The sequence below is a fragment of the Balaenoptera borealis genome, assembly GCF_965194805.1.
Source record: "Balaenoptera borealis genome assembly, chromosome: 1".
Lineage (NCBI taxonomy): Eukaryota > Metazoa > Chordata > Mammalia > Artiodactyla > Balaenopteridae > Balaenoptera > Balaenoptera borealis.
This window is the reverse complement of record NC_138860.1, coordinates 99,119,921-99,133,355: the sequence shown is the minus strand read 5'-3', so window position 1 is coordinate 99,133,355 and position 13,435 is coordinate 99,119,921. Positions and strand designations below refer to the sequence as shown.

The 13,435-nt window shown below is 38.3% G+C and overlaps 1 protein-coding gene across 3 annotated transcripts in view; it reads left to right on the top strand.

Moving 5' to 3' along the window:
- The first annotated feature begins 796 nt into the window (after nucleotides 1-796).
- STXBP3 (syntaxin binding protein 3) overlaps nucleotides 797-13,435 on the top strand; it is a 53,338-nt gene continuing 40,699 nt past the window's right edge. For all 3 annotated transcript variants that reach the window (XR_014242444.1, XM_082384650.1, XM_082384649.1), the window contains exons 1-3: nucleotides 797-965; nucleotides 11,057-11,106; nucleotides 11,731-11,812. Coding sequence is in view for 2 of the 3 variants with exons in the window: in XM_082384650.1 (XP_082240776.1) it covers nucleotides 917-965; nucleotides 11,057-11,106; nucleotides 11,731-11,812 (181 nt within the window). In the remaining variant the exon portion in view is untranslated. The remainder of the gene's footprint in view (nucleotides 966-11,056; nucleotides 11,107-11,730; nucleotides 11,813-13,435) is intronic.

The following is a 13,435-nucleotide window of genomic DNA, read 5'->3' as shown; positions in this document are numbered from 1 at the left end:
CTCGGCAGTGAAAGCAGGGAGTCCTAACCACTGGACCGCCCGGGAGTTCCCCTATGATTGCCTTGATTTCAAGTCTCAAAAGAAGCATGTCAGGAAATAGATCTCTGCCTAAACTTTCCAAGTCTGAGCTCCAATCACCTCCTTTGTGAATCAGCAATAATTCCCTTCTTTTAAATCCTAAAGCATTGATAGCCCCTCCCACATGAATTTATGTTTGTTGAATAATTATTATTTTATTGGTTCATTTGTGTATATTGTCACCATTAAGGCATTCGCTACTTCAACCAGTTTTTGACTTCCTTCGGCATGCCAGGAATTGAGCTAATTAGATTTTCAATTCTTCATTAGTGGGTCTCCTTTCTTTGACTTTCCTGAAAGGCCTGCAGAGTTCTGGGCACAGTGGACGGCACCTCTTAGTTCTATACAATGATTATGTCCTTGAAAAATGAATAAAATAAACTTTTGGGAGGCTAAATTTTCTATTCGGTAGCTGACTGAGTGAAGAGTCTACTGCAAGCCGCTTCGCAAAGTGAAGAACTCTTTTGTAAAGCGAAGGATCCCTTCCTTTTTCATGAATCGTATGCGTGAATTCGGGATTTCTTAAAATGGTATTAGCTCAAAATCCATCGGTACGCTTTCGCTTTCTGACGTCCCAAGACGTCGAAATTCGGTTGACAGCCTCCCGCTAGAGGGCGCGCAACTGCCCAAGGAGATTCCACCCGCACTGCGCAGCCTCAGTCCAGGGGTGGGCGGGAATCCCCTTACGGACGCCCGTGACGTCACCGGAGGGCGCGGCCCGTGCGTGTGGGCGGGGCCTTCTCCTCAGCGACGGGCGGGGCCCGCCCGAACCCCCTCTAACAGCTGAGGTGGGTTGCGAGTGGGAGGCGGCGGCTGGTCCTCGGCGGTGTTTGGGAAGATGGCGCCGCCGGTGACGGACCGGGGGCTGAAAAGCATCGTGTGGCAGAGTGAGTGCGGTGGGGCAGGGGCTGAGAGAGGGAAGGCCAGGAGGCCGCGGCGCCGGGCCTTGCTTTCCTGCCCCAGACCAGCAGTCTCTTGGGGAGCCGCCACGGGCACTCGTTGCTTTGGCTCCCACGTCCATGTTAGCACTTCTTCCTGCTTTCCTTCGCAGCCCTCGTTCTGGCAGCACCAACGATGGGCGGGGTGCGGGAGGACGCGGCCTTCTCGCAGGCGTCCGGCATCCTCTGGGCTGGGCTCGGCCGGGCTCTGGCCCCGAAACCCCGCCCTGCGTGAGCGGCCCCGGGCCCGGCTTTTCCGCCGGCGGCCCCTGCGCGGATCCTCGCTCGCGCTGCCGCCGGGGCCCCACCAGTCGGCGATGTCTCTCCACGCGAGACAGTCTGAGCGCTGTGTTTCTCTATCCCGCCCCTCCCCTTCTCCCCACACTTGAGTTTTCCAGGACTGCTTACTCTGCTTATTCGTCTTAGTATCAGCGAGAGTTTTACTAACCGTACTTTACAATGCTTGTCCTTTAAAAAAACAAAAAGAAAACCTCACTGTTAAACACACCCTTCTTCCCTTCTAGAAGAACCCACTTTCTAAAGAGTTCTTGAGAAGGGACCATCGGAATGATTAAATCTCGGGGCAAATCTGCACCTTCACCTCTTCCTTTCACTCTCGGAGCCACTCCTTTCTGCTAGGACTGTACTATAATACTTATTGGTTACTGATATTTTGCCATTCTGCTGTATCATCTACGACTTTCATAAATATCACTCCAAACCTAGGTCTGCCAGCTTAGAGAAGGAATGAAACCGCCAAACAGGAAGAACCATCATTGTTTGGCATTGCTGGGCTCAAAGTAATTCTGGTCTAGTAGGGGAAAGAGGTAACATCTAATTAGTATTTCTGGCTCCAGCTTGTTGAGCAAGGAACAGAAATAGTGACTGAGTTAACAAAATTATGGGAGTCACAGAGTTCCGGTGTAAAATTAAAACTCCAAATCGGTAACTGGCATACTGCTTAACATACTAAAAACAAGGGTGTAAATAGAAGGGGAAAAAAAGTTATGAAAGTATTTTTTTAATTGGATAATTATAAGGTTAGCATTTTGTTTTTCAGAATTTACATGGGTCCCTTTTAAGGTTTGGTAATGTTTTAAAATCACAGTGGCATTTAAATACATTTATATGAAAATGGGTAATGAATTGTGTTGTATAATTTCCAAGATGGTCCTTAACATCAGCATTTATCAGAAAAAAAAGGTTAATGATAGTAACCTCGGTATTGATAGCATGGAAACTAGGCAAGAGGGAGCGTTTACAGGTAACAAAATTTCCGTCTTGTGCTGTTAACTTGAGGTAGCACCAGGATACCCACATAGAGTGTAAGATAAAGAAGAGGGGACACTGAATGGAAGGAAGTGTTATACAGATTAAAAAAAATAGTTCTTCGAATTTTTGTGGCAATAGGAACATAACTAAAAGATAAGATGATATTCATTCAATACTTAGTTTAATTAGAGAGAGAAAGAGAAGTGGGAGCCTCTGAGTTCTGTTAGCAAAAGATGACAAAGTCTGAAAGAAATGATGGAGGAATCTCCTCAGAGGTAGGAGAATTATATATTTGACTGGGAAAAGGTTTTGCTGGGGTGAAGATAGTATAGTTAGGTCAGGTTAGAAAGATAAATAACTTAACCTTCAATTTACCTGTAAAGTAGGGAGAAGGGAATTAATGTTTTTTGAACATAACTCTGTGCCAAGCACTATTCTTTACAAATATCAAAACAATAAGAATTACTATCTCTTTAACAGATGTTAAAGCTGATACATCTATTATCATAGCTGCATAATTCTTAATAGACAAAAAGTCAAAAACAACCCAAATGTCCATGGACTGGTGAATGGATAAATAACATGTGGTTATGTCCATACAATGGGATATTATTGGGCAATAAAAAAGAAGGAAGTACTGAAACATGCTACAGTATTGATGATCCTTTGAAGCATTATGCCAAATGAAAAGAAGCCAGTTGTAAAGAACCACATATTGTATGACTCCATTCATATTAAATGTCCAGAATAGGCAAATCTATAGAGATTAGTAGAAAGTAGATTCGTGGTTTTTTTTTTTTTTAATTTATTTTATTTTTGGCTGCGTTGGGTCTTCGTCGCTATGTGTGGGCTTTCTCTAGTTGTAGTGAGCGGGGGCTACTCTTGGTTGCCGTGCGAGGGCTTCTCCTTGTAGTGGCTTCTCTTGCTGCGGAACGCGGGCTCTAGGCGCATGGGCTTCAGTAGTTGTGGTGCATGGGCTCAGTAGTTGTGATACACGGGTCTAGTTGCTCCGCGGCATGTGGGATCTTTCCGGACCAGGGCTCAAACCTGTGTCCCCTGCATTGGCAGGCGGATTCTTAACCACTGCACCACCAGGGAAGCCCTCTTCTAGAGCTTTAAATTCCAAACAGGCCCTGGCAGAATGCAATGGATAATAATGCTTGTGAAAAGTAAGCAGTGGGGAAAAGAAAACAGTAGATCAGTTTTGTAATTTTCCCCCATTATTCAATAAATATTATTGAATTCCTATGGGAATACAGCAATAGAAGGCAGACAAGTTCCCAGCCTTCTTGAATCTTGCATTCAAGTGGGGAATAATAGAAAATAAGTATGTAAACAAAGAATAAACTTGATTATTTCAGTCTGTGATATCTATATATAGAAAGGGACTGGTCCAGGTAGGTGGATCAGGAAACGTTTCTCTGTGTAGGTGACATTTGAGCTGAGACCTAAAACATGAGAAGGAATCAGCCTTTAGGGACCACAAAACATGAGAAGGAATCAGCCTTTAGGGACCACATTAAAACCCCTTTTAAAACATGAGAAGGAATCAGCCTTTAGGGACCACATTAAAACCCCTTTTAAAAATTTAATATTTGAATGCAAAGGGCTACATTTATTTACAAAACTAATTCCCGTACTTAAAATCAGTAAAAGTTTCTAGTGCTTGGTATTGCTCATTTGCCACTTTTTGCTACAGGGGGAGAATGGTAATAAAAATATCACTGATAAAAGATTTTAAATAAAAATTTGATGAACTTTATTTGAAAAACGCACAGCAAAATGATAATAATTAAATCGACCATAAAGCAAGTTGAAGCCACCTATGACGTTTTTTTCCTTATTCAGTATAGCCTGTTTTCTTTCTTGTCTATAAGCAATAGTCTAATGTCTGTAATTCACCTTGTATATTTTAGAGGAAACGTTAGAGAAAATGAACCTAGTAAAATTACAAATAAAAGTAATCAGAATGTATTTATCTAAGCCAATTCTTTACACATTAAGTCATAAGCTTTTTGGGTTTTTTTCACATTTTTCTTCTAGACCTTATATAGCTTCAGATATATTTTTTATTATTTGTCATTTTGTGACTTCCTTTTTTTAAACAGTTAACATTAACATAACTTTTTCCTCCTCCTTCGAAATCTTTGTAATTAACAATTTTAATCATTGTTAAATACCTTGATGTGGCAAAAAATTTTGATAACAGAAAAGATTGTAAAATAAAATTAATCTTCATCCCTACCGAGACCCCAGACTCCTTTTCCAGAGACAACCACTCAGGTTTCTTATAAATTCCTTGAGAACTTATTTATGCAAATATAGGCATGTATAAAATATATTTTTGTTTTTTGTTTTAATCAATTATCTTTGTTTTATGTCTTTTTTCATTCTGGTCACTTCTTTATCTTGTTGAGCAAAATTCTCTTCTTTTACTTTTTGGATATTTGCAGTCATGTATTCTTTTAAATCAGTATTTATTGACTACCCTGTGCTGCCCACTATTCTAGGTGCATACTCCTTGACCTCCTGGAGTTTACAATTCAGTGGGAGGAGACAGGTACATAGGTACTAAGTGCTATATTAGCAGCATGAAGAAGTTTCATGGGAGAAGAGAAGAAAAAGGAATTATTTCCTCTCTGCGAGTGGATCAGGGAAGACTCCAAATAGGAGGTAACAGTGAAAGGTAGTAGGATTTTGCCAGACAGGGAAATCTGAGCCAAGACCCAAAGATGTGAAAGTATGTGATCGTTTATGGAAGAGGGAATAATTCCTTTTGTTTGAGTACAGAGTATTTGTTGCAAGAAATAGGGGGATGAAGACTAAAAGGTAGGTTGGAGCTAAATTGTTCAGACATGCTGTAGCAGTGGTGAGCTACTAAAGCTGAAAGGTTTTTTTTCCTCCTTCTCAAACAGCAGTCATCAGCATTTTGGGGACTTACTAGAACAGTGCTGAAAGGAAGTCATTTTCTTGTTCCTAAAGTTTTCATTAAGTATAATGCTAGCGTAAAGTGCACTAATGCTAAATGTGCAGATGGATAAATTTTTTTTTTAATTTTTTTTTTATTGGGGTATAGTTGATTTACAATACTGTGTTAGTTTCAGGCGTACAGCAAAGTGAATCAGTTATACATATATGTATATACACTTTTTTTTTTTTAGATTCTTTTCCCATATAGGTCATTACAGAGTATTGAGTAGAGTTCCCTGTGCTATACAGTAGGTCCTTATTAGTTAGCTATTAGTCCTTATTTATTTTTGGCTGCATTGGATCTTCGTTGCTGTGCGTGGGCGTTCTCTAGTTGTGGCGAGTAGGGGCTACTCTTTGTTGTGATGTGCGGGCTTCTCATTGTGGTGGCTTCTCTTGTGGAGCACAGGCTCTAGGCGCGCAGGCTTCAGTAGTTGTGGCTCACGGGCTCTAGAGCACAGGCTCAGTAGTTGTGGCACACGGGCTTAGTTGCTCCACGGCATGTGGGATCTTCCTGGACCAGGGCTCGAACCCGTGTCCCCTGCATTGGCAGGCAGATTCTTAACCACTGCGCCACCAGGAAAGTCCCAGATGGATAAATTTTTATTCATGTAACTACCACCTAGATTGAGGTATGGAATGTTTCCAAGCACCCCATAACTCTTCTAAGGCCAAATTCCACCCTTTCCCCCAGAGTAACTACTGTTCTGACTTACATTGCCATCAAGCAATTTTATAGTGGTGGCTTTTTACCTTTACACCCTTATGTTTAAGAGAGGAACACTTCAGGCTGTTTGTTGGTTTTTAAAAAAATATTTATTTATTTGGCTGCGCCGGGTCTTGGTTGCGGTACTCGGGGTCTTTGGTGCCACATGCGGGATCTTTTTTAGTTGCAGCATGTGGGATCTAGTTCCCTGACCAGAGATGGAACCCGGGCCCCCTGCATTGGGAGTGTGGATTCTTAACCACTGGACCACCAGGGAAGTCCCCCTTCAGACTTTTAATTGTAAAGTATTTGCTTGAAGAATAAATATAGAATTTACTAAATTTCTACCTAGAAATAATTGCTTTAATATTTGCCTTTGTATATATTTAGGTGGTCTTATATACTAGTCTTCAGCTTTCATATTGTTCATATTGTTTCATAAATTTTTTTTTTAAGATTTTTTTGATGTGGACCATTTTTTTAAAAGTCTTTATTGAATTTGTTACAATATTGCTTCTGTTTTATGTTTTTTGGTTTTTTGGCACGAGGCATGTGGGATCTTAGCTCCCCAACCAGGGATCGAACCCACACCCCCTGCATTGGAAGGCAGAGTTTTAACCACTGGACCACCAGGGAAGTCCGTTTCATAAAATTTTTAAACAATAAACCTTGAAAGCCCTAAGTGGTCTTTCCCATGAACAAGTCAATCTGTTTTTTGTTTTTAATTTATTTATTTTATCTATTTTTATTTTTGGCTGAGTTGGGTGTTCGTTGCTGTGTGCAGGCTTTCTCTAGTTGTGGCGAGTGGAGGCTACTCTTTGTTGCGGTGCTCAGGCTTCTTATTGCGGTGTCTTCTCTTGTTGTGGAGCACAGGCTCTAGGCGTGCGAGCTTCAGTAGTTGTGGCTCGCGTGGGGTCTAGAGCGCAGGCTCAGTAGTTGTGGCGCACGGGCTTAGCTGCTCTGTGGCATGTGGGATCTTCCCGGACCAGGGCTCAAACATGTGTCCCCTGCATTGGCAAGTGGATTCTTAACCACTGCGCTACCAGGGAAGCGCAGGTCAATCTGTTTTTATTCGACTAGTAATGAGTATTACTTTTACCTCTGTCCCAGGCCCCTGGGATTACCTTTATAAAGATTCTTACCTGTTAATTTCCTGTTTTCCAGGCAAATCAGTTTTTCTTGCATTTTTATCAGGTTTATTAGTTTCTCTGTGATTAAAGATAGTTGTGCAAGTATACCTTGGCATTGCTGATGCTATACACTACTTTGTTAGTTCTCCTTTTATTTTTCCTTTCAGTGTTTTCACATCCTCTTTCGTGTTACAGTTTTAAATACATTTCCTTTTATATATAGGAGAAACAGAAGGAGCAAAGATAGAGTAATTGGTATTAATAGGTCATTAATTGGGTACCATCTGGACTGGTGGGAGATTAATTTAGCGATTAGGTGGAGGCCAGTTGATGGAGGATGTTGAATAGTAAGAGTCTAGATTTTATTCTGTAGATAACAGTGAGCATTTGAGGGAATTTTGAGGTGGGTATTGATATAACAGGGCTGTGCCTCAGGAAGATGACTCTGACAACAGTGTGAAAAATGGATTGGAAAAGGTAAAGGGGTTGGAGTTAGAAAGCAGGAAATCCAGACAGGAGATTATTGCAGTAGTTCAATGAGAGACGATGAGAATCAAGGCAATGCTGGTGACAGCGGCAGTCACCGGAATGAACAGTCAGTACAGCCTAATGATTAGAAATGGAGGAAAGAGGAAATAGCCGAAGACTATGACTAAGAAGATGACGATAAAACTCATAGAAATGGAGAAGTCTAGAGCAGTTTTTAGGGCACTTAATCTCAATTTGAGGCACATAGGTGCTTAAACCTGTATTGTGTAATGGAAAGAAGTCCAAGGAGAGATAAGGATTTGTGGAAAATTGAAGGATTCCTGTGGGTTAGGGGGAAATAGGGAGAAGTTGGTCAAAGAGTACAAACTTCCAGTTAGAAGATGAGTAAGTTCTGGGGATCTAATGCACAACATCGTGATTATAGATAACAGTACTGTACTATATAATTGCAGGTTGCTAAGAGAGTAGATCTTAAATGTTCTCACCCCAAAAAAGAAATGGTAATTATGTGAGGTGATGGAGGTGTAAACTAACACTACAGAGGTAATTATATTGCAGTATATGTGTATCAGATCAACACATTGTATACCTTAAAGTTACAAAATGTTATATGTTAATTATATCTCAATAAAGTTGGGGGGAAAATTAAAGGGCAGATCTGTTAGAGGAAACTTTGATGATGAGTATGGTCTCTGAGGAAGAGTATAGAGCAAGCAGAGCAAAAGTAAGAGAATTGAATCTTGGGATGTATCCATATTTAGGGTGCAAGAGAAATGGATTATAAGGTTAAATAATTCTCATTAATAATTAGAGGAAATACCTTTTTAGTTCTGTAATATTAGTTGATGTGATTTCCTTTGACTCCTCCAAACACATTTTACCTGTAACCACATCACTTTTCATGTATGCCCCTAATCTCTGTCCACAAAACTAGTTATCTCTTTATCATTTATTTTTGAGATGCTAACACTGACTGGCTTGGTATCCTCAGATTCTAAGGTATCCTCAGATTCTAGTTAGAAATAACGGCAAGCCACATATGTTACTTAAAGTTTTCTGATAGCCAAATCAAAAAAAAAAGGTAAAAAGAAACATGAAATTAATTTTTAAAATATACTTTGTTTAACCTGATCTATCCAAAATGTTATCATTGAAACATGTAATCAACATACAAAATGATATTTTAAATTTCCTTTTGTACTAAGTCTTTGAAATCTGGTGTGTATTTTATACTTGCAGGACATCCCAGTTCGGGCTAACCACATTTCAAGTGCTCAGTAGCCACATGTGACTAGTTTCTGCCATATATGACAGTGCAGTTTCTAAGGTGGTAAAGACTGTAATGAATTTGGCTAGGGAGCTGTTCAGTCTGTTCCATCATAAATTCCATGAGCATTCATTTCTTAAGAGAAAGACATAAATTCGGCAAAAATTAGCAAGATGTCTTTGATTTTCAGCTTGTTTTAGGTATACAGGAATAAAGCAAGCTTAGAAAGGGAAGTACCATAATGTTTCAGTGCCTCAGTGCTACTTGAGAAAATCCTTCCTCTTTGCCTGTAGAATACCAGAATCCACTGCTTTAGGCTTAAATTATGGTTAAATACTTCAGGCTTTTGCCATAAATCTTATATAACATCATAATCTTCCCAACAAACATATATAAGCCTCAATATATCTTAACACTTTCACACCTTCTCAATCACAATAAAACCTTTCAGATCACAATTCTTATGATGAGTATCAGTAACCCTTATTAAATATACCCTCTGCTTGGACATGTCATTTTTTAACATGGTGCCAAAAACTTGTTGGTAAATTTCCAAAAGCATTAACTTAAATATAAATTAAGAAATAGAAAAGTTTAAATGAATTATATAAGTATCTCATTATCAAGAATTAATGGGGCTTCCCTGGTGGTGCAGTGGTTAAGAATCTGCCCACCAATGCAGGGGACACAGGTTCGAGCCCTGGTCTGGGAAGATCCCACAGGCCACAGAGCAACTAAGCCCATACGCCACAACTACTGAGCCTGTGCTCTAGAGCCCATGAGCCCCAACTACTGAGCCCGCGTGCCTAGAGCCCGTGCTTCACAACAAGAAGCCAACGCAATGAGAAACCCACGCACTGCAACAAAGAGTAGCCCCAGCTCGCTGCAACTAGAGAAAGCCCACGTGCAGCAACAAAGACCCAACACAGCCAAAAATAAAAGTAAACAAAATAAATAAATTTAAAAAAAGAATTTATGAAAAACAAGAGTTACTGTAATTTACATTTAATTGTATTTTATGTGTTACATTACTACAGTTTTCAAAGTTAACTGAGAATTAATAAAACATTAAATGTGGGAAATTTTTATCTTACAAAGTAGAATAACAGGTATTTGTGTGAATTGCCTATGTGTATTTTATTTAGTAATTTAAAATATATGTTTAGATTAATTTTGAAAATCATTGCAAGGAACACATTAATAAATATTTACTGATTATAAATAAATTCTGAATATTTGTATCCTAATGCTGTGACACATTTTTGAAAATTATAGTAAATCAGGAAGAAACTTACTTATCTAGTTTTGATTGTCAGATGTAATTTAGCAATGGGCCAGTTAGGGCTATTCCTGTGGGTTTTTTGTTTTTGTTTTGGCCAGGCCACGGTGGCATGTGGGATCTTAGTTCCCCAGCCAGGGATCAAACCTTGCCCCCTACAGTGGAAGTGCAGAGTCTTAACCACTGGACCACCAGGGAAGTCCCAGTTTCTTGTTTTCATCTTGTTTACTTAGGATTTAAGTAAATAGGAAAAACCAAGTCAGATACTACTTTCAGAAATATTTTCCAGATATGTTTATATAATTAAATATGTTTAAATTATATAATAAATATGTTTATTAATATATAATTAAATATGTTTTAAATATGTTAACCTTTTTTTAAAAAATTTATTTTTGGCTGCGTTGGGTCTTTGCTGCTGCGTGCAGGCTTTCCTTTAGTTGCATCGAGTTGGGGCTACTCTTCATTGCAGTGCGAGGGCTTCTCATTGCCGTGGCTTCTCTTGTGAAGGAGCATGAGCTTTAGGTGCACTGGCTTCAGTAGTTGTGGCTTATGGGCTCTAGAGCGCAGGCTCAGTAGTTGTGGCGCATGGGCTTAGTTGCTCCGCAGCATGTGGGACCTTCCCAGACCAGGGCTTGAACCCGTGTCCCCTGCCATTGGCAGGCGGATTCTTAACCACTGCGCCACCAGGGAAGTCCCTAGCCTTTTTAATAATATTTTTATTCTCAAAGATTAAAAATATATTACAGTTTAAATGTACCATATAGGTTATGTATTAAAGCAAACTGGATTTTTACTTCGAGTTTAACAAGTGAATATGCTTTTTATGTAGCCGAGCAATTCCAGTTGATATTTCCCCAGCCATCTTGGACATTTTGAGTAGTTATTCTGTTGATTAAGATTCCTAAATAGTTCTCTTTTTCTTTGCAGAGATAAAAGCAACAGTGTTTGATGACTGCAAGAAAGAAGGCGAATGGAAGGTAGAATTTGCATACTCACATAGAATTTGCATGAAGCTAGAAGCCTTTATTGAGGACTTCTATATATTTTACCTATTATACTTCTATAAAAGTATAGGGTCTAGAACCATACTGCTTGCGTTCACATCCTAGCTTTACCTCCTATTAACTGTGGCTTCTTGAGCAAATTACTTGACATCTCTGTGCCTCTGTTTCCTTATTGATAAAGTGGGGATGGAAGTACCTCATAGGGTAGTTGTAAATATTAAATGAATTAATCCATGTAAAATGCTTAAAACGGTGCCTAGAACAATTATTATTCTACAAGTGGCATTTTATAATTTTAAGAAAATTTGATGTTAAACATAACATACATTTAAAATGAACAAGTTCTCTCCTTCAAAATGAGAATATTTCTATTTGCTTACTTATGTATAATATCATATGTCCGTATATTGAGGAAATAAATTTCTAGGTCATGCAAGTTAAATGAATTGAGATAATTTTGCCCACTGTCCTAATATTTTAATTTTATGTTATAAAAAGTTTATAAGTTTGAGTAGGTTTAATGCATTAAATTCTGTCTTTTGTGAATTCTTGGCAGTCAAATGCTGATAGTATTTCTTAATTTATATTCATTTTAAGATAATGCTTCTAGATGAATTTACCACTAAGCTTTTGGCATCGTGTTGCAAAATGACAGATCTTCTAGCAGAGGGTATAACTGGTAAGTGTTACAAATACTCATCATGAAAAACTTTTTTTATTATGATTGGGAGAGTTTGAAGTATTAATAAATTTTAGTAATTGTGTTTCTCAGGGGGTTATGTTTTATTTTTTTAGTAATTCTAGCCATAATAATTACACTGGACATTCTTTTCTTTGTGAATCTTCAGAATAACCTCTGTAAGTCAGAGTTTTTTCCCTCAGCTGAGGCATACAATTAAGCACCCCTAACCAAAACTAAGTTGCCTTATTGAGTTTGTTCTTCAAATTTTTTACTCTTATGTATTTGTTACAGTTTTGTATGCTGATGCACTAGGTTTACCTTAGTATTTTGATTAATGTTTGTGGTTTTCATATATTGTTTTTAAATGAATGGTAAGATTTATGTCATAAAATCAACTTTTGTACATATTTACAAGTGTATAATACTGACTTTTTAAGTTTCTCTTTATTACCTAGAAATGAGGCTATTAATTGTAAATTTAAATCAGCATTAGTGTGGGATTATGGGAAAAAAATCACACTACCACAGCTGCTATCTTCCACTGGGCAGGATTGTGTTAATGAGATTTTAATTTCTCTTACATTTTGGGGAGAATACCAATATCTTATAACATTCATAATCATATCATCATCTATATAACTCATCTATTTAAATTTGCCTTCATAACAGCCCTTTAAAGACAGATATTAATACCCCGATTTGTAAAGTGAAAACTGGGACTCAAAGTCAAATATAATTCTTTTATATTTTGGATTCTAGTATAGTATCTGTATCCTCTGTCACTCCTAACTTGTGAGGTTCAAAAGTACACCCAGTATTCAAGAAAGCATGAGCATTGTGTAGAATGAGAGGATTACCTAAAAAATTTAGCAATGTTTACTTTTTGATATTTATTAATAAAATAATCTTTTATTGTTGATTACATATTCAGTTTGTGGTCTTTATGACCGTCAGCAGAAAATTAAGCTCTGAACTAGAAATTAGAAGATTAAAGCCTTGATTTTTCTATTAACTAGATAAGTGTAATATTGATTAAGCCACTTAAGTTTTTTTACATTCCCAGAGGTCTCTCTGATGTGCAGTTAGAGAACCATTTGATAATATGTGTACAGCACTATGAAGCTACAGAACCATTTTGCACTGTAAGGAGGTTTTATTGAATTTTTATAGACCATTGTTTCTTACTGTGTGTTCAGTGTTGATTGATATTCTTCAAGGAAAGGACTCTGTGGCCACGTTAGTTTGGGAAACAGCATTAAACAAAGCTAACCAGGTTTCTTTAGGACTTTTTGGAGTTTTTTATATGCTAGCAGATAATGTGGATCCCCTGCGAATAGGTATAGTATTCAGTTTTCTAAACTTAATTGACCACAGAAGCTTTTTTTGGGAAGTGTTATATAGGACTGTATATCATGGAGCATATTGCTGTGGATTGTTCTCAATATCCTCCAGTCACCTAGGTTTGCTCTGATTTAATCATAATCATATCTACTAACTTGAACATGTCACATTTCTTTTGAGTTCCACATCAGCTCACCTGCATTGGCCGTTCAGTGATCAGACTTTCTGTCTGTGTTCAGGTCATTTGTGAACATGTTCAGTGTGTCTTGGAACTTTTAA